A 24,800-nucleotide genomic window follows, 5' to 3' on the forward strand; every position below is an offset into this window, starting at 1 on the left:
GTCACGAGAGGGCTATTGGCCACAGGGGTCCAGGTTGAAATGAAAATGAACGCAAGACAGGAATGTGCTGTCATATGGAGAGAACGGGCAAGGGTGATGTTAGCCTAGTTGGAGGTTGTCCTGGGGAGAAGCTGTAGAGATTCTTTTCTAGGAAGGATATAGTTTTGTCATTCTGACAGTGGTTCAGCCACATGCTATGGGTAGAGGCCTGGAGAGGCAGGATTGTTGTAAGTCTGAGGTCTCACAGTGGCATTGCCCTGGATGAGGAGCGTTGCAAAATGGGGATGCTTAGATAAGGTTGTGGGGAGGGCTTCTGCACATGTGTACCGGGATGCACTTTGGATTACTTTTAGGTGAGGAAGCCAGCAAAAGTACCTGTAGGCACTTTCGGGACACAGAGTAAAGGTGAGCTCAGGGTAGGAAAGGGATGGGGGGAGAGAGGTTGTTCAGGAGGAAGTTTGGTAGCGGGAGAACTATTACAGCACAAAATGAATTTTGCTAGAATCATCAACTTTCTCTCGGGCTTAATTTATGATTTTCTACCAACATGATTTTCTACGTCCTGACACTTCATGTATCTTTGTGTAGGTGTGCGTGGTTCTGTGAAAACTTTACATATGATATCGTGAATTTACCAAAAGAAGAAATGAATGGGCGATGATTCATGTTATTCAAGCGTTCAGTAGCAGGGCTCCTTAGGACAGCTCCCCAAATGTGTGTATTTCAGTGAGTATTTTGTAGATTGTGAGGCAGAAAATCTTTTTTTAAGGGGGGCAGGTAATTAAGTTTACCTATTTTTTTATTTAATGGAGGTACTTGGGATTGAACCCAGTACCTCATGCATGCTAGGCATGCACTCTACCACTGAGCTATTTCCTCCCTGGAGAGGCAGGAAATCTTAATGGCGAGGGTTAGACAGATTCTAACAGTGGATTCAGATTTTGCTCATTCAGTCATTCAAGATATAATGGTGGGGGGCGGGCACTGGGGATAGAGCTGTGTATAAGACAAAAACTCTTTAATCACTTCATTCTAGAATGAATGAAGAGTTTAGCGCTTTCATTCTAGTGAGAGGAGAGACAGAAAAGGAAGTGGGCACCTCAGCACTTGGTAATGAGACTAGGATGGGGAAGGAAGTACCGGCACTAGCTCTGGGTTTGAGGAGGTAGGTAGCACTGGGTAGGAGGGAGTAGCCATTTGTACCTAGAAAGATGGGCAGCTTCATGGAGTTGCGAGGGGTCAGGAGCAGCAAAGGTGAGGTAACAGGGCCCATTTGGAGACCTGCCCGCCTCCTGGGGTTGGAGGGCATAGGCTGGAGGCTGGGGTGGAGGCTTGGTCTTAAAAGCCTTGCTAAATAGTTCAAGTTTTTTTCCTGCAGGCTATGTTGAACCATTGGAGATAAAGATTAAGCAAAGGAATACTGTGATACAACTTAATGTTCTAGTTCCATCAAAAATTTAACCATTTTGGATCAAATTAGCCATTGAAAAGGCACTGGAAACAAATTAAGTGCAGGTTGGCAGTTGATCTTTTCAAAATAAAATGTTCAGGCCAATTTAGTCTCTGTCACACAAGGAAGATGCAAGTATTTCTTTCTCTGTTTTAAGAAAAGGTCTTTACCGTAACAGCCCTCACTTGATTTTCCTCAATAGTTTCATGTGCAACTCTAATGAGTAGTTTTCCATAATTCAGTGTGTTGCTCCTGGAAAATGTAGACAATGGGGCAGATTTTCAGCCTATGCTGTCATTTTATGGATTAATTTCCATTAGCGCTGACCTTCTGGCTTTTAGTGCATAAATATGAGTAAAACATCTGTTCATGTCATTCCCCTGCTTAAAACCCTCTGCTGGCTGCCCGTCGCCTACACTAGGAAACAGTCCAGTCTCATTGCCTTGGCATACATGGTCCTCTGTAAACATGCCTTTCCAGCTCATCTCTGCCATTTCTCCCTCTTCTGTATGTCCCCAGACTCCCTGAACACATGCTTTTCTTCCTCCTCTAGTACTGATGCTCTCGTCTTCACCTGCAATGCGTTTCTTTTCCTTGCCTGCCATGGACATATTTCTGTCCTTCAAGGCTCAGCGCACTTGCCACCTCCTCTCTGAGCCTCCTTCACCAGTGGAATTAATCTCTCCATTACCCACATCCCCACAGCAATCTCAGTGTCCCCTGTCCCAGCCCTTACCCCATCGTATTTTAACTCTGTTTAGGGGTCAGTCTTTCCCCTCAAGCCCATGACTTTGTGAAGGGCAGGGCCCACATCTTGCCCATCTTGTTTTTTTTTGGTTTTCTACCCACTGCGCGGCACATGGTTGATGCTCAGCGGCTGTGCAGAACTAAGCTGTGTGTTTTGTGTTTCTCACTTTTGTACCAGGCCCGGTAGTGGAATCTCTGGCCACAGCATAGGGTAATCAGACATGAACACCTAACCATTCTCATGAGGGTGGCATGGTTCTGTACTGGGAACTCCTCTTACTAAATAGCGGAGGGTTTTTTTTTAGGTCTAAGGAAGTGAAACTGCATAGGTTATTTTTTCCTAGCTTTCTTTACAGCTTTGTTGAGATGTAATTCGCATACCATACAACTCACCCATTTAAAGTGGATGTGCCAGTGGTTTTTTAATATATTCACAGATGTGTGTGACCATGACCACATCAATTTTATAACATTGTAATCACTTCAAGTTTGTTAAGACATTGAAAAACCTTTCATAGAGTTAACCCCTAAGATTCTACTTTCAAATGGTATCTCTGATGATAGGGGGTTTGTCATAGGGAGGGAATTGGCTTCAAGAAGGAAACAAAGACTAGAGATAAGGCAGGCTTTTACAATTTTTTAAAGAGGAAGATGTGTCAAAAAGCTGAATAGCCAAGGGATGGTTACCCAAGGGATGCTGATCTGATTTAATGCCCTTTCCTACCAGTTGAGAGAGGCTCAGCTCTTGGAGCTGTACCCCACTGAGACCCCGTAAGGCTGGATACTGTGGACAGGAAAGTGAGAGATGGGTTTCTGGATGAACAAGAGCTGGGGAAATCACTGAAACTTTAGTAATAGGAGAGTAGGTTCTGAGCTTGATTACACTCAGCTAAAGCAACGTGAGGGTGAGTGATTGTAGACAGGACACTGAGGACAGTCTGCCCAGGATGCATTAGGGCTGGTAGGACAGTAAAATAAGGATCATGACCAGGAAGCGTCTTCTATAGACTCCACGCTCACCTCACGAAAAGGCAGGACCTAGCTGAAGAAGGTCCACTTGTTCAATCACAAGTGGGTAGACAGGATAACCATGGCTCAGGTCACCATATACTGGAATATTATACCAGGAAGTGGGGCATCTCCTGATATTTTAAAGAGGTAACCTTAAGAAAAGTCAAAGGAGCTCTCACTTTACTGATTTCAAAGGGCTTTCAGAATGTATTACCTGTTAAAGTGGTCTAACCTGAAAATACTGGTTGGTTCAAAAAAGGCAGAGAGAATTTCAGTTTATGGGTAGATCCAATATGACCGATTATGGAAGTGAAATTGTTTGTAGAAAGGTACATTTTTGCCCCAGTCAAGGTTGATTCTCAAAAGGAGGCCCATCAGTTTTCTTTGCTCCATTATCAGGAGCAAATTAACAGGCTGGGTAGACCAATGGTTGGCTCTGGTGTGGAAAATGATGTGTAGCTGATTTATAGATTACTGAGCTTTTGTAACGAAATAGGCTTGTCTTGTTGTGTTCAAATGACACAAACACGACCTTTCGGTTTTTATGTTTTCGTGGAATGTAAGTAATGTAGCTGGCTAAATCCATAGACCTATAGAACATCAGTGCACTTTACATTTTGTTCTGCTTAAGAACGCAAAGTATGTTATGGTTCTGTTTATCAAACTCAAGAAAAAGTCAACGAGGTTTCTTTTTTTATTGTTATTGGAGTGGGACCCAAAATCCAGGGCAAGTTGTAAATTAGTTGATGGGCAGAATGATGGGCACACAATATCATTTCTCCTTGCATGAACGAATTATCTGTGATAATTTTGTTTGTCTATGTGAACTTGTTAAATTCTTTGATTTGTTAGAAAGCCATTAGGTGTGACCAAGGCGCATTTTTTTTGGTCAATAATGGTTTGCTAAAGACTAGAAACAATGTTCTAGTTTTAAAAAGGTACTTTGCCATTCTCTCAATTTATTCAAGCCTTTCTTTTCATTTGTACTTCTTTTTGTCTTATCTTTGAGTTGTTTAAATCCTTATTAGCACAAAATGAACACAAAAAGTGAGTGATTGAATTCAAATCAGTTCTCCTACCTGCCAGCCAGCAAATTGAGTAAACTTATAATTATTGGTTAAAATGAAGTTTTAGAGTATAGAGTTCATCAAAATTCTGTTTATTCATTTGTAGATAATCTAGATTGTCTAGATAATATTTGAATTGGCTGTAATGAAAGACAGTTAACCAAGTTTGAACTAATCATATTGTATATATAGACTTGTTTATTTTGTGATTAAAAAATATACATTCTTTGTAGGTTTTAAAAAACAGTTGTTGAGTTTATATAAATAGCCAAATAGACTTAGAAAAGGGAAGTAATTTGGCATTTAAAAAGCATTCCTCCCTATGCGAAATGTTTTATTTTTCCTCAGTGTTCCTCTGTTAGATTTAAATACCTTTAGAATCTGATTTTGCTGATTCTTGGAATCATAAATTAAATTAAAGCTGGGATCTGAAAATTAATTCCGAGAACGTTAGCAATCAATGACTTATCCCTCTCTCCTCGTGTGCCGCCAATTTGGTTTGGAAGGGAAACATGTAAGATCAGTCGCTTTGTTTAATTCAGCCGGTTATCCCTCATGAACCACAAAAGCTTCTGGCTTTGTAGTTCTCACGGCTCCCTTCTAGGTTCTGTGGAGGATACTGAGATGAATTAGACATGGTCCCTTGAAGATACCTTACTGTTGTTTTTTGTAACTTGATTCTTACCCACTTGAAGTTGAATCTGCCAACTCCTTTCTCCAAAGTAAAAGACCTAAGGTGCTAATCCCTACTCACTGATGGTAAATGCTAAACTGAAAGCAACAGCTAAGAAATGCAAAACTCCTTATCCAGTTACATTACAAGCTCTCTAAGCCAGCTGTGCTCAGCATCATCAGGGCGATGAGAAGACACCATCGCACTTTGGTAAAAAAGATAGGGCAGTTTGAGTAAGATTTAGCAAATCCTAAAATGCAAAGTCCATCCAGGGAAATGAAATGTGGTAGGAGCGAGGACGGGAAAAAGTTTTGTTTTTCTTTATCTGTATTATGGTCAGGAGTCCTGGCTCTGGAGTCCATCAGATATAGGTTTGAACCCCAGCTCCACTAATATGTGACATTGGACCTGCCTGAGCATCAGTTTCCTCATCTGTAAAATGGGCATAACGAAAGACCCTCTCTTGTAGGGTTTTTGAAAGAAGTGAGATAATAGATATAAAATGCTTAATTTGGTGTATATTAATGCCCAGTGTAAGGGACAGAGAATGTGCAAGGCACCGTTTCCTTCTCCAGGTGTTTATAATCCCGCTAAAGAGACTAATGTGCAAAGTACCCACAAGGCAGTTATGGCTATATGTGAGTAAACGCCACGGTGGTTGTTAAAGACATTAAGGGCTGTGGGTGAGAGAAGTTGGAGGTCGGGCCGTCACAGGAATAATGTGGGCCAAGGTGTGAATTAGGAATAAGCCTGACCCAATGGTCTCATGAAAAGTATGGTTTTGCCGTTAGTTGTTAGCTTTAAGAAAGGTCAGTGTCTTGAATGCGGTTTGTATGCAGGGTTTTGTGCCAAGATTTGTCCTGGAAAACAGTCTTTATTAAAATATATCCATAGCTAGTTTGCCAAGTTGGGTTATACTCACTGAAAAGATGGCCTTTCCTTTCCTAGCATCGTATCAGATTCTATTAATTCAAAGCTGCTTCGATACTTAGAGTTCCTATTGGGAAAGAGGGAAAGAAACGAGCTGGTGAAAGGTAATCATCTGATTGAGAAAAGATAAGGTCATAACAAAGTCAGATGCTCTCTATTGGAAGCTTAGGGAAGTGTTCCTTACAGTTATGGTTCCTTTGTTGCCGTGCTGTGTAGGGTCCCCCTCTAAAACCTCGATTCTACAGCGGTGATACTTCTCACTTCGGCTAGTCACAGCTCGCATTTTGCTGCTTCTCATCCTCACATACCGCTCTTGACAGTTACCTAGTCTCCGATCTTACAGAATTTATCAACGAAAGTAGAAGACAAGATGAAATCATCCAAGACCACGTATACCCAGAGAAATTCTTCCAATTGATAGAAATGTGAATAGATGGGCTCACACACTTTAATGTACAACAATGCTTGTGCGGTTGCTTTGTTGGAAGAAGATGTCGTATCTGAGGGTCTGACAGATGCATGGAAGCCAAGAAAGTCTTCAAGTTACAACAGCTTCTGCAATCAACTTAAATGCCTTGGGTTTATCCGCCTCCCCCTCTAGACCGTGAGCTTCTCAAGGGCGAGCACAGGGCCTGGACCTTAGGGACTCGATAAGCATGCTGTACCACCAAAACCCACTTTCTTTTCTGCATTGCCGGAAACTGCATGTCCCCAGTGTCCACTTTAAGTGCAAAGTGTTATTTTGAGATCTTTGTGGAGAAAACGCTCCAAACCGTGCTACAAATGTCTGAAACACAAGGGGAGCTGAATCCCTTAAGGGGTCTGGAGACATTCCTGAGGGAGGGAGGTGGGGGAAGGATGCGAAGGAAAGACTCTGAGTAACCCCCTCTTTTTGAGCCTGTTACTTCTTTCCTAAGATGGTGGTTATTTTCAATAAGATTGTGTTAAGATGCCATTGAGACAGTACTCTGATCACAATACAGCAAAAATGAGTGTCTAACTTTTGGGTGAAATCATTCTCTTTCTTAAACCAGTCGTTGCTGTGCTCCTTCTGGTATCCAAACGTAATGTGGAAAAGGGGGCAGCAGCGGTGGTCGGAGAGCACAGAGATTTTTGAATTGGCCCCGTGCCCCACTGCTAAATCTTCTGCTTGCTCTGCTCTCCCTCCCTCCCAGGGCGATACAGAAGGGATTCTGTGAAGCCTCTGTTCACTTTAGACTTGCAGAAGAGACATTCTTAGAATTCTTAAGGAGAGCTAGTTTCTAAAGTAAAAGATTTACTAGTAAACTAATGACCTTTGGTGTAATATCTAAGCAGGAGTAACCCAGGCTGATTTTGCACTGTTGACAGAGAAATATTACATGATTATTATTGCTTTCTAAAAATGAAATTGAAATCATATGGTTAAGTTTCTAATGATAGCATAAATCGGCTTGCTAGTGATGTGTGCTTTTAGATACACGAGTGGAGAGTTGAATATATGTCTGCATATACATATTTACATACTATTTTAGGATTGTAAGCTCAGCTTTACATGTATATACATATATAGTTAAAATGACAAAAGATCAATCATCCTGTACTGTGGATGTATAGGGACTACCACAAAATGATAAAGTTTTAAGTGTTTGATGCTCTTAGACACTCCCCATAAGGATCCATTGCTTCCTCTCTTTGGACCAAGAAACAGACTGTAACCAAATCTGTACCGATGAGTTTCCTTTATTAATCCCTGTCCTTTCATTTTCTGTTAGAAATCAGAAAGTTATCTCAATTTGTGGAATTGTGCATTTCTTTGCACTTTTAGGGTTTACACGTGGAGGTCTATTTAGATTTGGTCCTAGCGGCTGAGTAAGCCTGGAAGAGTCTGCTGTGTCTCAAACCACAGAGATCGACATTTAAATTTTTTTATTTTAGGGGGAGGGTACAGCTCAGTGGTAGAGCTCATGTGTGGAATTTACGAGGTCCTGGGTTCAATTCCCAGTACCGCCATTAAAAAAAAAAAAACTGCTAGTTTCCTTAAAAAAAACAAATACAAATTTTATTTTACTAGGGGTTAGGAAAATACTGACTTGTTTTCCTTTTGGGGGGTGGTGACATAAAGCTTACTGTTTCTTAAATGCATTTCAATGAAGAAGAGATTTGATTTGAAGAATATAAAGTATATGATAGTGCAGACATTGTGCCAGAAATCTCGACGATTGTATGTGAGTCGAGTTTGGGAGACGCTGCTAAGAACAGAAAAGGGATCAGTAGTTGGAGGACCTGGATTTGAGTCCTGATTCTACCACTCCATATAGACAGCTGAGCTTAAGCCTCAGAGCCAGTTTCTTCATGTACAGAGTTGAAATAATAGTATTTTCCTTCTGTTTGACAGGTTTTGGTTAAGAAACAGGTAGAATAAATACTGAAAGTGTTTTCTTAAGACTGCAAAGTCATCTTCAAGTGAAGTGACAACCAGAAAAACCTTAATAATATTACCAGCAAGTTATTTCAGGGGAATCAATGAATAAGAACTTTCAAAGGCAAATCTTTTTTTTTTTTCCCTCTCCATGGTGAAAACTGAGTAGGTTCCAAATTTAGGCTGACGGTTTTCCTGCCACTACTTGGGAAGAGAAGACTGAAACATATGCTTACTTCTGTTCAGATTGTATAAATGCTTTTGCCTTTTCCTTAACGCTGCTGCAGAACCATACAGAAGTACTACACTGTGGGATCTTGCTATTGTTTGTTCCTAAAGTACTGTTCATTGTAACACAGTTTTCTTGAGTTGTAGAAAAGTGCACAAGCTGGCAGGAGGGAAACATTGCAAAGCTGAGAGAAACCCTTTGTGAGAGAGAAGCTTTATTTAGGGTAACCCTGTAGGTCTAATAATAAAATGATAAAGCAGAATAGGAAGGTTAGATAAGGGTTATGTTCTAAACCGCAGGGCAGAGCTACCATTAAATCATGATCATTCTAAAAGGCAAAGGTTTTCCTTGTCTCTGAGGCCAACAGGGTTACAGTTGAATCCTCCTGGAAGGGAAATGAAGGGTGCAGTTGGTTCTTTGGGGCTGACTCCTACTGGAGCCTCTCCCACTGACAGTTTGAACTGTGCTTTTACTGCCTGGGAGAGGGGTGGAGAAAAAGGATGCAGCTGGGGGATGGGAGGGGACCATTAGTCCTTCTCTTTTTCTTATAAAGATGAAGCCTGATTCACAGGCCTAGGTCTTCTTCTAAGGGCAGATTTGTGGGACTCAGAATAGCCACCCCAACTTCTTCTGCCATTGAGCTACCCGTGACAAAGGAAGTAGGTGAAGACCCAGAATGCTTAGCTGAACCCATTTTCAGTGAAAAGTGAAACCTTGTTTTCTACAGGATGAATACATGGCCTTTAAAACACATGAAGAGCTGGAAGTTTCATGTTTAGAAGGCCTCTCCTGTACATTTAAACAAGGGATTCATTTTGGCATAATCTTTTGCGTATTCATTTGACAACTACGTTAGAAAGTGCAAGGAGGATTTTTCTTTTTTTTCTTTTTCAAAGTTACTTGAGGGGGAGGGTATATAGCTCAAGTGGTAAAATGCGTGCTTACCATGCACAAGGTCCTGGATTCAATCCCCAGTGCCTCCTCTAAAAATAAATAAAGAGGTAAATTTAATTACTCCCCCCCCCCAAAAAAAAACCCCAACAAAACAAAGTTACTTGCAGCAGGTACTTGGGAAATTATTGTACAGAGAGATTAACAGATGCTAATTCAACAGGTTAAACATCGACATTTGAGGACTGTTTCTGCAATCTGTATTGGGAGGATAGTTGGTACCAAAAGCAAGACTTTGAAATTATTTTCAGTCCCTAAGGCTCACCTTCTTAGATGGGGCTTTATTCGTTTAACTTCTCTGAGAAATTGATCACAGACTGAGTGTGAGAGCTGGAAGCCACAGTGGTAGCTTCCTTTCACTTCGGTCCATGAAAACATGATGCATATGGGATGAGGGGGTCAAATTTTCCTATCAGAAAATCTCTGCATGCCCCAAATCGGAATTTTTTCTTTCATTTCAACTCATTTTGCACGGGTATCCACCAACATAATAGGGATGGTCTGTTTAATTTGATCTCATGGGTCTGTAAATCCAAATTTAAGACTTGAAGTGAAGTATATCTTTGTTAGGATCTTTTTCCTCCAGCTTTACTGAGATATAATTGAAAAATAAAAGTATATATTTAGAGTTTACAATGTGATGATTTAATATATGTGTACATTGTGAAATGATTACCACAGTCAAGTTAATTAACACATCTGTCACCTCACCTGGTTACCTTTTTGTGTGTGAGATGCTTCAGATCTACTCTCTTAGCAAATTTCAAGTATAAACTACAGTGCTATTAACTATAGTCACTATGCTGTACATTAGATCCTCAGCACTTACTCAACTTATAACTGAAAGTTTGTCCCCTTTGACCAACATCTCCTTGTTTTCCCCACCCCCTGCCCTTGGCAACCACCACTCTACTCTTTTTTAGATTCCACATATAGATGATATCATATAGTTTGTCTTTCTCTGTCTGTCTTATTTCACTTACCATAATGCTTTCAAGGTTTATCCAGGTTGTTGCAAGTAGCAGAATTCCTTCTTTTCTATGACTGAACAATATTTCATTGCATATATCTATATGTATATAGCACTTTTTAAAAATCCATCTCTCCCTCGATGGACACCTAGGTTGTTTCCATGTTTTGGTTACTGGGAATAATGCCATAATGAACATGGGAGTGCAGATATCTCTTTGAGATAATGATTTCTTTTCCTTCAGATATATACCCAGAAGGGAGATTGCTGGATCATATGGTAATTCTATTTTTAATTTCTTGAGGAACCTCTATACTGTTTTTGTTAGGATCTTTTAGACTTTGTTGAACACTGATTCTCATTTGTCAGAGTGGTTTACTCTAATCTTTCTGAGTAATCTTACAGAGGAAGCTCTGAGATGCCCTTCAGATATGAAACTGCGATATAGCTGTGACCTATTGTGAACCACGTATAAAAACAGTTCTCACACGATTGTTTGGATACAGTATACTGGAGACTACCTCCAATACTGTGTACACAAATATGAATAGAACCCCTATTCCATCATGATACTAAGTTTTAATGTATCTTAAATTCACCCATGATGATATTAAGTGTTAATATATCTTAAATTCAAGTTTTCTTTATACAGTTTTAAATTATAAAATTATTGAGAAAAATAATTTAAATAAAATGTTATTACTAGAAATCACTAATATATACCCACCTTGGTTTTGATGTGTGTGTTGAGACATGGCTGTGGTGGAATCTGAGTATCTCTAAAAGTTCATTCAGCACTAATGATTGAATGTCTACCATGTGCTGGGGACTGTTCTAGGTGCTGGGGTTATAGCAGTGGACGAATAAAGGAAAATCCCTGCCCTTAAACAAGCAGAGAGGTCAAATAGATGGTAGATCAGATTGGGGTAAATTCAGTGAAGGAATAGTTGATAGAAGGGTAGGTGATGGGATCCTACTCCAAGTTCAGTACATTGAACTTTGGTATCTTTGTGTATTTCTCAGGAGAGGAAAGTCTGCAGGAGGTAGAAAGAACGGAGTTTTGGAGTCACAGACTCAGGTTTGCATTCTACTTAGCCTGAATCGAGCCCAGGATTTCCTCATCTGTAAGATGGGGACAAAGATTAAACCTATTTCATAGGATTATTACAATTCTTATGTGGGAAAATGTAGAGAAAGTCCTTGGCATGGTGCCTGGCATCTAGAAAGGGCTCAGTAAATGCTAACTATTACTACTCTTATTAATAAATCACACCCTGGATTTCTCAAAGTCAGTAACCTGCTTCTTATAACCTTAGCCTCAGGCTGGGACCCTACTATCAAAGGCCAGGTCACCTGGGAGTCCAACAGGGACCCACTGACTTTGCCACCAGGAACCACATCCTTTCATGCCCTGCCCACCAGCTCCAGCATCTCCAGTACCCATGCTCGCCCCAGCTATGCTGGAACTTGATACATCCTTTGGACAGCATGCCCGGTGCAGAGTAGACACGTGAATGTCGATCCTTTCTCCCCTTCCGTTACCTAATGAATAGTGCATATTCAGTAAATATCAATTGACGGGCTTCCAAATATACCACTTTTTGTTTAACCTTCAATTCAATAAATTGTTGGAAGGCACAAGAGTAAGCAGAGTACAGTGATCTCTCTCCTGAACTCTTGTCTTTAGCAGAGAGGCCTCTGTGTGTTTATATGTGTTTGGTGCGTGTGTCCAATTATGGAGAATATTTCTCCTGTAGAAGTGTCTCCTTTAAGTGCTGACTGTCAATAATCCCTTCTTTTGTGAAATAATGTATCTTTGACACATGATGAGGAACTTATCTCATGACTGCTTTAACGGTACTAACTGTTCGACAGTATTAACTTAAAAAAATTTTTTTTGTTATTTATTTCTTTAGGTTTTTTTAGGGGAAGGAGGTGTTTAGGTTATTTATTTATCTTTTGTTTTTAAATGGAGGTGCTGGGGATTGAACCCGGGACCTTGTGCATGCTAAGCATGTGCTCTACCACTGAGCTATACCCTCCCTTGGTATTAACTTTCTTTTTGTCTCTTATTAAGGAAAAGACCAAAGTTGTTGAGCCCTTGGACTATGAGAATGTTATCGCCCAAAGAAAAACCCAGATTTATAGTGACCCCCTCAGAGACCTGCTTATGTTTCCAATGGAAGATATATCTGTGAGTTCACAATCACTTCTTTAAAGAATAAAACTGCATTTTCCAGCCTGGTTTGTATAGCAAGAATGTTCTTTGTCGTCTAGATCTCAGTGATAAGTCGTCAGCGCAGAACAGTGCAGTCCACTGTACCTGAAGATGGTGAGAAGAGGGCCCAGAGTTTGTTTGTCAAAGAGGTAAGACGCTGAAAGGCCACAGAAGAACAGTGGCCTAAATCACATCCTGTATTTATGCATTTTTTAAATGGAGGTCCTGGGGATTGAACCCAGGACCTTGTGCATGCTAAGCATGTGCTCTACCAGTGAGCTATACCCTCCCCGCATATACTGTATTTAAAATATTCTTCCTTTAGTGTAAATGGAAAATTACTATAACTTAATAAACCTACGTAACAAGTCCATATGATGTGATACGGAGGATACAGCTTAAACACTTTCACAAGTAGCATGTATTCTTAGTCTTTTTTTTTTTTTTTTTGATTTTAATACTCTTTGGACTTGGAGTCAGAGTGTCCAAGAAAGCATATGAATTGGGATTTATTGCCACCACCTGGTTTAGGAAGACACAGTTAATCCCCAAAGGAAGATCACAGTACCAACATTCCCCAGAAGATTTTAAAAGATCTATCAGCTTATTACCAGACTTTAAAAAAAGTAGATATATGTGTACTTTTCCTACATTTCAAATTAAAGGTTCCTATTTTCTTTCAGTGTATTAAAACCTATAGCACAGATTGGCACGTGGTAAACTACAAGTATGAAGACTTCTCTGGGGACTTTCGAATGTTGCCATGGTAAGTTTAGAATTTAAGGGAAACTTTGAAGAGGAAGTTTTTTTTTTTTTTAACTGTTTGTGAAACTTCTCAGTTATAATTTATAATAAGACAAAACCTCAGACAACCAGCATGTGTGGTAAATGTGTTTTGGGTAATTGGATATGTTTTAACTTTGCTCATTGAAATTTTTCCTAAAATGTGTAAGTTCACTTTTTGGCTTTGGTACATCTATATTGACCATACAATCATCTTTCTTTGATTTTGGGTAATGTAGTGAGCATTTTCTAGTGCTGTCAAAGAAAAAGCTAGAAGATATTTGACTCAATCTGGTGGCATGACATCTTTTGATAAAAGTACATCTCTTTCAGTTGAGCTGAAGGGTTGCCGTGAGCACACTGGCCCGGGAGCCAGACTGTTGGAGTTCAAATCTTATTTCTCCCATTTACTAACTGGATGACCTTGGGCTTGTCACTCAGTCTGAGCACTGACTTTCCTCCCCTTTTGTACCCACAGTAATACTAACTTCATAGGATATCATTCAGGAAATGTTTTGGAGAAATAAGACTTGGTGGAGCCTTCTGTAGTTTTCAAAGCACTTTCCCAGAGGAGAAAACTGAGTCTTAAAGATGTCCTATAAAACGGAGTCCTAAGATGATCAGTCTGAGGGCATACAGCAAACAGATGCAAGAGCCAGAGTGACACCAGGTTGCTTTTTGGCTTGGGAAAGAGAAAGTTCTATCACCACTGACAGCTCTGGCATGTATTCCTAGCAATTTCTGCCCTCCCTAAGTATTTGGGCTTAGTTAAGTCTTTGCTGCTGGCTGTACCGAGGGAGTCCTTAGATAAAAGGTAACGCAAGTTTAGTCAGAGGGGAGAATCTGAGCTTGGAAAGGAGAAAAGCATTTCTCTTCCTTCTGTCTTGGCATTTTCTTGTTGTGAAAGAAAGGAGTCTACTCATCTTGCTTTCGGTTTTTTTTTACCTCTGTCCGTTCTTTTCAGTGTCTTAAGACAATTCTCTTGCATTTTCAGCAAATCTCTGAGACCAGAAAAGATTCCCAATCACATATTTGAGATTGATGAGGACTGTGAGAAGGATGAGGTAAAGATGGGGGCAGCTGCACTGGTTTCCTCAAGGTCATTTCTGCTGAGAGCGATTTCCCTGAGAAAAGATGAGGGAGAGAATTGTTTTTGAATGATGTATGGCCACGTTTCAAGCTAATTGAATGTTTAAAAAAATTTTTTTTAAATGGTTGCATTTCCAAATGGAGTTCGGGAAAAGTCAAGTGAAACGGGCTGTAATTTGTATATAAACATGTTTTCCCACCTGTGGGACACGCTGGTGGAGTTGCTTTTCCCGCACTGGGCATGTGGTGTGGTGATTCATCTAGACCCTCCTGCCTGGTAGATCCCTCTTGGGACAGATGGCCTGGATGTCTGTGACATTTTGAGGTGCAGTTTGCCTGTTTACGTAATGCAGAAGACTTTCCTAGAAGACAGCCCATACGATTCAGTAAATATTGAGTGCCTACTGTGTGCACGGTAGCCTTTCATCCTCTAGTTAACAATATCAAGTTTAATCAGGCATCTTCATGGGGAAGGGGGAGGGGGAACTTTATGCTTTGGAAAATGGGGCAGAGCCTAGTATGTGCTCCCCCCCCCCATTCAATTAGACGAGTGGCTGGCTGCTCTTTCACTGATGGTCTTCACTCTATTTCAGGATTCGTCTTCTTTATGTTCTCAGAAGGGTGGTGTGATAAAACAAGGCTGGTTGCACAAAGCCAATGTCAATAGCACCATCACAGTTACCATGAAGGTAAGATGTAGTTATTATATTATTTCATCATTTTAAGGATATTGTCATGAGTAGTCTGTCTGGAAACAATATATCTTTAAAAAATTTTTTTACAAGGAGCTCTAGCAAAAGATCTTACATGGTAGGATTCTCACAGATGTCTGGAATTGAAAAAAATCTGAAACCTCAGGATAAATTTAGATGTGCACCTTTTAAAAGAAATGTAATTATTATCTCCTGAATCAGGATGTTTAAAAAGGAGGCTGCCAGCTGAATGAAGAAAAGAGCTTTGAAACAAAAGGGCTTCAAAGGTTTCTGTGTGGAAATGGATGTGATGAGTAGAGGAAGAGGCTACTCCGTTTATTTAGCAAATGTTAATTAAGGGCTTATTATATGCTGATCACTGTTGGGGAATATCTGGATATCTGAGATGGGGTCCCTGGCCTCCAATAGTCTCCAGACAAGATAAGAAACATACCAAATTAACTACTATACAAAGCGGTATCTTAGTGCTGTCAGAACTGGAGAGTTTTAAAGCTTGGCCGGAATAGCAAGTTTGTGTATGGGCTTTGTGCGAGATAAAGTTAGAAACAGAGAGAGGGATAAAATTGGGCATGGCTTTGAATGCCTCAGACGTGAGGTTAGCTTTTGTTCGGGAGGCTGTGGCAGGCCATTAAAATCCAAAGGTAAGGCTAACAAGCTACTTGAAGATTCTGAGCAGAAAAACAAATTATTCTCTGATCCCAAATATAACTGTTCTTTCAGATATTCAATACAAGCTCATGTGGCTTGCTGAGGATGATTCACACTTCCATTAAGTCTTAAAGGTCATTCTCTCTTTCACATTGCCTGCAAGCAGAAACCATGGGTGTCTACCAAGGGAAGACTCAAATTTTATCTTAATTTAATATTTTGCCTGCTGCTTTCCATTTAGTGGTCGTGTCCTATTCTCACTTTCATTTTCAAACCCTGAAAATAATGAATCCAAGTTGTTGGATGCTTCGTATATTTCTCAGGCCCACAGTGATGATGAGAAAATCCATTTACTGAGGACTTAACATGTGCCAGTCACTATGCTGAGTGTTTTATATTCTGTATCTCATTTGGTCTCATGGCAGCCCTATGTTATAGGTACTAGTGTTATTTTTGGCTTACAAATGTGGAAAGTAAGGCAAAAAGGAATTCAGCAATTAACCCAAGGTCATACAGCTTCATGTTTTCAGAGGTGGGATTTGAACCTGGGCAGGCTCATGCCTGAGGCTATGATCTGAACCAGAACACTATCAGTGCTCATTCACTATGAGACTCTAAAAGAGTCTTTTTTAAAAAAACACCTTTATTGTGGTGTGGTTCCTGTACTGTAAACTGCACATATTTCAGATGTACACTTTGATGAATTTTGATAGATGTATATACACCAATGAAACCACCACCACAATCAGGATAGCTCACATTTCCATCACTCCCCAACAGGTACAATTTTCAAATTCCCAATTTATCCCTTCCCACCCTCTTTACCGCCTGGTAATCGTAAGTTTGTTCTCTGCATCTGTGAGTCTGTTTCTGTTTTGTAGGTAAGTTCATTTGTTTCCTTTTTTTTTAGATTCCACATATGAGTGATATCACATGGTATTTTTCTTTCTCTTTCTGGCTTACTTCACTTAGAATGATGATCTTCAGGTCCATCCATGTTGCTGCAGATGGCATTATTTTATTCTTTTTTATGGCTGAGTAGTATTCCATTGGATGTAATAGAGTCTTGGGTCTTTATGTCTCCTATCAGAGTTATCAGGTTCAGAAATGCGTGTGTGAAGGTGATAATTCTGTGCCGTTTGGTAGAAAATGTTTGTCTAGTTTTTGACTCCGCTCCCTTCCCCTAACCTTCTCAAAATATTAAAATGTTTTACCCATACTTAAGCTTTAGTCCAATATAAAGTAAATATAATGTATGGAAATCTGGATTCATAAAACAAGACATTAGGGAATTAATATTTTTACAAAATTCACCACAGGATTACTTTCAAGAGTCAGTTACTCTAATGCCTTTAAATTATCCTTTGCTTTACATATAACTTTTTTAGTGGCTTATATATTATAAAGCAAAGTACAGTTGTCTGTAAAAAGTGCATGATTTAAATTTGCTTTCAGAATTCGTGAAATACAGACTGGTGGATGCGGTAGGCAGAGTGACAGTCCCCCTAAAGGTGTCTATTTTTAATCCCCGGAAGCTGTAAATGTTTCCTTCCATGGCAAAGGGGAGTTAAAATCACTAATCAGCAGGTAGGGAGATTATCCTGGATTATCCAGTGTAATCATAAGGGTCCTAGTGAGTGGAAGATGGACACTGAAGAGGAGAGTTAGGGAAAGAGATGTGAGGGTGGAAGCCAGGTCAGAGAGAGGTGCTGTGTTGCTGGCTTTGAAGATGGAGGAAGGGCCAAGAAATGTGGGCAGCCTTGGGGAGCTGGAAAAAGACAGGAAGTGGGTTCTCCCCTAGAGCCTCCAGAAAGGAACATGGCTCTGCTGTAACTTTGATTTTAGCCCAGTGAGACCCATGGTGGACTTCTAATTTACAGAACTGTGAGATAAGACATTTGTGTTGTTTTAAGCCACCGAGTTGGTGGTAATTTGTTACAACAGAAATAGAAAAGCAACTCAATCTGTTAGTCAAAGATGGATTGTTTAGCTTTTTGTATTATCTATCCCCGAGGTTGCAAACTCCACCACTCACAGGGGCCAGACGGGAACCATAAATTCATGGAGTGGGTGGTGGGTCTGAGGCAACCTGGTGACCACGTGGCCTGGCTGAAGGGTGAAGGGGACAGCTGCTGCTTGTCTCCAGCTAATTGTTGCTCTGCTGCTGCTGAGCTAGGCGCTTTGCGTTGCCTCTTTTTATCCCCAGCTGTTCATATTTTAGCCACTTCTTTTTTTTTTTAGTGAGATATAATCCACATACCATAAAAATACTTCTTTCTTTTTAAAACCTCTACCAAACAGTAGGCAAAGGAAGGAAAAGAAAAATAAGCCAACTTGGTCATATGTGCTACACAGTTCTTTAAAAAAATGAAGGGGGGTGGGGGAGTCTAGCTCAGTGGTAGAGGACGTACTTGGCATGTGTGAGGTCCTAGGTTCAATCCTCAGTGCCTCCTTTAAGGGGCGGGGTATAAAGATTGGGGAATAATTTGAAATATAAAGGTCTTCATGAGCTTTGGAAATTGTCTCTGGTTGTGGATTTCATTTTCTTCTCTATGATGGATTCTGGCTCTTCATTTTCGATTTCTGGGAGCTGAATACACATCCTATATTCTTCTGGTTTTACCTCTTAAACCATAGCAGTTGTAGTGTATTTCCGGATTTATCACGGCTAGAGTGGGCATGAGGGGAAAGTTCAGCCAGATTCAGTCAAAGGCGTTTGAGGGATTTTTGCCAAGATATTTTTTTTCCTGTAAGAATTGGGTTTTAACTCTTATTTAGTTGAGCATCCTTGAAAGTGGTAGAAACTTGCAGTGTTTACTGGGCTCTCTCTCTGTATATAAACAGAGGGCGTGGGAGTGTGTGGGACAGGCAGGGGGAGGACTGGGTGTGGGTCGCAGTTTCTTGGTTGCTAGGCTGGAACTTGGAGTGAGGGCCGAAGAAGTCCAGGCCGGTGACTGAGGTGCACCGGGGGCCTCAGGCTTATGTCCTTAGGTGCCTTGTTACAGGGTGGGGATCATATACGTTCTTCCTGCTTCAGGCCTGGATTGGCTCAGACACAGGACAGAAGAACTGAGTCAAAGGACTGCAGAGTTTAGAGACCTTCCGGAAGGAAAATTTCTATCTGTTTCTCCTGCATTAGTCTTTGAAGTGAAGACTAATGTGTCTCATAAGCAAGTGGGAAGAAGATTCAGGTATGCGTTGGCTGAGTCATTTTCCTGATCCTGGTGGCAGTTTTACCTTTGGTGCATCGGGTGTCCCCTGCCTGCTCGGACCTCCAGCCCACACTGATGACCAACTTTCGTGGCTCCAGCAATGAGCACCACAGGGCTAGAGCTAACAGGGTTGAGAAAAGCAAAGAAGCTTTTCTGTTGGAAAATTCAAGCTTTGACAGCTTCTGCGAATTCACAGCAGACAAACCAGGAAGCTACAGCAGGATCTGGGTACTAATCATGACTCATTAGCAAATAACAGCCTACAGGAGCCATGCGTCTTCCCTCCTACTTTATCTGCGCCTCCTTGATGCACTGTGGCTTGACATTGCCCTGCAGATCCTTCCAGGTTAACAGGGATTAAAACAGGGTAGACTGGTGTCTTTTAGATAGAGGTGGACGTTTACGGATCTTTAGTCATTGAAAAATTTCTGAATTTTAAAAACTATGTAGAATCAGCCCTTTGGAAAGTTTGAAGTTATGTATGACCCTTTTAAACTGTTTTTTATCAGCAAGTCTGAGTCCTTTTCCTGGGCATTTTCACTGTCAGAAATCAGGGAATTTACTAGCCAGGGAGGAAGACAGAATCAATCATGAAAGAAGGTAGAAAGAAAATTAAAATGAAGGAAAGAGGGTTAGGAAGACTCAGCCAAGTCCAGCAGATAAAAGAAAATCAGAAGATTTCTGTTTTCTTTTTTTTTAAACATTTTTTTATTGAGTTATAGTCATTTTACAATGTTGTGTCAAATTCCAGTGTAGAGCACAATTTTTCAGTTATACATGAACATACATACATTCACTGTCACATTCTCTTTCGCTGTGAGCCACCACAAGATCCTGTATATATTTCCCTGTGCTACACAGTACAATTTTGTTTATCTGTTCTACATTTTGAAATCCCAGTCCCTTCCCACCCCCTGTCCCCCTGGCAACCACAAGTTTGTATCCTGTGTCTATGAGTCTGTTTCTGTTTTGTATTTGTTTTTTTGTTTTGTTTTGTTTTTTGTTCTTTAGATTTCACATATGAGCGATCTCATATGGTATTTTTCTTTCTCTTTCTGGCTTACTTCACTTAGAATGACATTCTCCAGGGACATCCATGTTGCTGCATATGGCATTATTTTTTATGGCTGAGTAGTATTCCATTGTATAAATATACCACGGCTTCTTTATCCAGTCATCTGTCGTTGGACATTTAGGCTTTTTCCATGTCTTGGCTATTGTAAATAGTGCTGCTATGAACATTGGGGTGCAGGTGTCATTTTGAAGTAGGATTCCTTCTGGATATATGCCCAGGAGCAGGAATCCTGGGTCATATGGTAAGTCTATTCCTAGTCTTTTGAGGAGGAAGATTCCTACTTTCTAAGGTCTTTCGAGAAAGCAACCACATGACCTATAATTCGATAGGAATCATGTAGCCAAAGTCATTTGTATATGAGCTGCTTTAGAAAGTTAAACCTCCCTAGCCAGCTGCCAGACAGTTTTGCAAGCACATTCATGTCGATGGTGATGGGCTATAGGGAAAAAGGGGCCGGCAAAGGACCTAAACTGAGTTCTTCACATTGGAATATTGGAAGACCCCGTATTTATGGAATAAACATTTGTCTTTTCCCCAGTATATACCTTTCCACCAACTCTGGTCAGGGAACATAGAGTCTGCACCATTTTGTGCAACTGTCATGTTCCCAGAAGGGCTTGCTGAGCTTCCCCGTTATTGGCTGAGAACTAGCCCCGAGGAACCCAGGCTACAGGAGAGCTGCTAATGATGTGTGTCACTCCCCAAGGCACAGTTCCCGGTGCCCGAGCGCTTCCTTGCACGGAGGTGGATGCTGGCAGCCCGCAGCTCTCGACGCACAAGCTCTGTTGGTTGCCTGGGCGCAGTGACCACTTTAGTCAGCTCATAATTGCTTTGTTCTCGGGGTTCATGTTAAAACAAGACAAGCCTTGTCGTAGGTGATTAATTTCCTCAATTTGTATTTTCTTGTTAATGAGAACACACCCAATTGCCACTCTTCAGTTCCTGGAAAAGTTCTGGAGAAAAGTGTAAGATAACACAGAGCAGATATGATCCCTCAGGCAGAAACTCCAATCCTAAGAGAAAGCTACACATTTACATGCTCTCTTTCCCAAGTAGCTGCTGGAGACGTCTGCTGTTTTCAACGTCTTTCCATATCAGTGAAGGAATTTAGTGTGGACTGGATAGCTCTGAGATTGGACATGACCTTCCTTTGGTATTTAGAACTATTTTTTCTAGGGGATAGAATGATATATGGAATAAGGAAGAATCTAATCTTGAGAGTTGTTTTTCATTAAAAAAAATCTGTTGCAGATTCTTGGCCAACCCTTTGGGACACCCACCTTTATGCATCTTCTTGGCTCAATATGGTCACATTCCTCAAGCGCCCTCCTCCCTGTTCTTAGCAATTAAACATGGAAGTGTCTTGCTATGTTATCGGGGTTGCAAGTTCAACTACTTGATATATGACTCACTTCTGGTGCCCTTTCTTTCTTTTTTTTTTGCACAAAAGAGAGCCATTTGTTATCTATCCAGAGTCTAAAAGTCCTCGCTTATTCTTTGACTGTTATGGGAGGGCTTTTTGCCTTCTGCAGTGGGAGAACAAGAAGTCAAAAGAGGATTTTACCTAAGAAAGCACATATGACATTAAAATAATTGTTAGGAGGCCAAGGTCACTATGTTGATTGGCACAAAGGGAAGAGAAAGTCTTTTATTTTTGATATATTACTACATTATATTCTCAAATCGACCAGTCCATCTCTCACAGCTAACAGGCCGGTTACACTCATTCTAATGAATAATGGATTTCTCACTAATTTGTTTTTGATGTTCCGTTTTCCCTCATTCATTGGTGACTGTTTTAAAACCATTTATTAGGGGCTTCTTATGTGTCAAACACTATTCAGAATCAATGAATTCATCACCAGATACATATGGAATACCTTATTAGTACAAGGTGTTGACACTGCAGAGGGTGGAGAGAAAGAAGTGTAACATGTAGAGCTTAAAACCTATTTGGGGAAATAGAAGCACAGTAATAACATATTGTTTAAAGGTGGTACAGAGACCAAGTGCTATGTGAGTCCAGATCACTGTGATCTGGGGTCAGGGAAGGCTTCTTGAAGAAGGTGGGGGCCTCAAAGAAAGGGAATCAGAAAGGAGGTGAGTGTGGCAGGCAGTGTATAAGGGAAAGTGTGTTAGGTTAAGTTGGGTAGTCAGGGGAGATCAAGTTGATTTGGTTTTTTGGTATCTCCCCGTGCCTCAGTTTCTCCTCTATAACGTGGAGATGATAATAATAATTACCATGCAAGGTCATTAGGAGGATTAAATTATATAATATGAGAAGAGGACTTAGCCAGAGAGCCTGTAACATGGTAAGCATTTCACAGATGTCACAGAGTATTATTATATTAATAGTAGGAGTGTGGAAATTGGAGCAGGACCCTCATATGCTCAAAGAGAGTTCATCAATTAATTTGTCATAACGAGGAGGGTGGATGGTAGCCCCTCCTTTTTAGACTTTGCTTCAAACTAAATAGTTAAAAAAAATTTCCAGTGCTTAGATAGGATTGAATTGTTTAAGAAAAGCTATTTGATTTTTAAGCAGTTTTCTAGAAGGTGGACCTAAGTAATATGTTAAAACTTGGTAGGACTGTAAAGTGATGTGGTGGAGAGCGATGAGTGATGTATGAGGCTGCCAACCTACTGGTAGGGGCTCTTCTGTAGGATGACGTTCCTGACATTCTGGTGTAATTAACTGTGACTCAGTTTTCTGATAAGTCATGGGTTTTTTTCCCCATCATTTCTTTCATCTTTGCTTTGAACAGCCCTGAGACCCAGTGTGTCTCTGGCCCCCTCGATTTCTCTTCCTCGCCACCCCTTCTTTTCTGTTCTGTCTGAGACATGAGTCAAGGAAGTTTCCCCTGCCCCATTTCTACGTTGCTCCTGGCCACCTACTTTGACAAAGCCTTCAGAACATCCTCGCTCAGGGCTCCTGATTCATAGAATTTAACAGTAAATAATTACCCTCTAGGTAACGCGCATAGGTAAACACCCTTGAGATTTGTTATATAAAATGGTAGTGGCTCTCCAACTTTGAGGATGCTACGTGCTCAAACTTTCCTACCTTCTGTCTTTAATTCAACCGCGTGACAAAAAGCCTCTGTTCCTGCTCCAGAAAGGGTCATATGGTAAATGTTCAAAAGGCTGTCATCCAGACAGCTCAGGGCCTTCAGGAGACTTGGCAGGACCTGATCACAGAGAATTCTCTCCTTTGCCTAACTCTGTATTTTATTCCTCTGGGTGGGTGGTCTGAGTGGGCCACTCGTCAGGATTCACGCATCACACTGAGTAAGGTGGGGAATTTTTGGCTGTGTTCACTATGTAGGAAAAATAAGAAAGATGAGGAGGAGGAGGAAGAAGAATATGGGCATTACAGAGAAACACCCTTCTATTGGAGGAGACCGCTGGAGAATCTGCATTGGAGAATGAATTATTCATTCATTCCTCATTCATTTTGCAAAATTTTATTGCGTTCCAGGCGCTGTTAGAGGTACTGGGGATACAACAGTACATGAGATATGGCCCTTAACTGTTTAAAAGAGACAGACAGTAAGGAAAGAAATAGATGAATAGGATATATTTGGATAGTGATCATTCAGTGAAAAGGATAAAATAAGGTGCTGTGAGGAGGCCAGATAGTCATAGAAGGCGTCTCAGAGGAGGTAAGATTCAAGCAAAGACCTGAAAGAGGCTGTAGACATGGGGTGGCGAGAGGCTTCCAGGTCAAGGGAACAGCGAGCACAAAGGCCTGAAGGAGACGTTTTTGTTGGAGGAACAGCAGGTAAACCAGTGTAGCTGGAGCAGCATAATTAGAAATAAAGTTCAAGAGGTAATGCAAGGCCAGATCATGCATATCATCCCAGGCTATTGGGAGGATTTTGGGTCTTATTCTAACCTTGATTTGAAGCCATTGGAAGGTTTGGGCAGATTCTCTTTGTTTGTCACTGTTATAAAATTCTTAATTCCATTTCTACCATCAACTTGCCTTGTGTGAACTTGAGTGAGCTCTTGGCTTCTCAGTTTGTTATTGGGAAAATGTGGATAATCATGCTTGTCCCTAAGTGACATTCAAAGAATTAGCTATTGGTTACAAAGGACATGAGGCCTTCAGATGAAAGGTATGATATGGAGTAAATTACCACTGTTCTATATAGTCATTTTTTTAACAGCTGTCTTCTTTTCAAAATGGAAAAAAAAAATGTAGACCTATGCCCAGAATAGCAACATGAAAGAATGTCAGGGAAGTCATGTTTCTGATTTCCCTTTTGATACCATATGAGAGATTTAGGATACTCTTTTCTTCTTTGAAAGGTACCTTAAAAGCTTCCTAGAAGTTGAAACCTAACATAAATCATAGAATATTAGAATAAGAAGAGATCTTAGAGATCTTCCAGATATGTTGTTGGGGAAGAGTCTGATTTCTATAGACATAACTTAAAATAAATGTCCTTACTGTACAAACTGTGTGCTTCTAGCCTGTCGGAAATTGCATGGGGAGTATGGCCCCCCGCTAGGAAGGCTGCTGTGTTATTTGCTCATTTTTAATACAATTATTTGTAGAGCATGAAAAAAAGGTTCTTACAGATCATTTGGTCAGATCCCATCATTTCACAAGTGAGGAAAAGGAGAGAAA

At 40.6% G+C, this 24,800-nt stretch overlaps 1 protein-coding gene across 4 annotated transcripts in view; it reads left to right on the forward strand.

Annotated features, from left to right (window-relative positions):
• DOCK11 (dedicator of cytokinesis 11) overlaps positions 1-24,800 on the forward strand; it is a 169,813-nt gene that overhangs the window by 27,521 nt on the left and 117,492 nt on the right. For all 4 annotated transcript variants that reach the window (XR_012504693.1, XM_074359257.1, XM_074359258.1 and 1 more), the window contains exons 2-6: positions 12,507-12,623; positions 12,707-12,796; positions 13,331-13,413; positions 14,425-14,494; positions 15,113-15,208. Coding sequence is in view for 3 of the 4 variants with exons in the window: in XM_074359257.1 (XP_074215358.1) it covers positions 12,507-12,623; positions 12,707-12,796; positions 13,331-13,413; positions 14,425-14,494; positions 15,113-15,208 (456 nt within the window). In the remaining variant the exon portion in view is untranslated. The remainder of the gene's footprint in view (positions 1-12,506; positions 12,624-12,706; positions 12,797-13,330; positions 13,414-14,424; positions 14,495-15,112; positions 15,209-24,800) is intronic.

The sequence above is a fragment of the Camelus bactrianus genome, chromosome X (genome assembly GCF_048773025.1).
Source record: "Camelus bactrianus isolate YW-2024 breed Bactrian camel chromosome X, ASM4877302v1, whole genome shotgun sequence".
NCBI classification, from domain to species: domain Eukaryota; kingdom Metazoa; phylum Chordata; class Mammalia; order Artiodactyla; family Camelidae; genus Camelus; species Camelus bactrianus.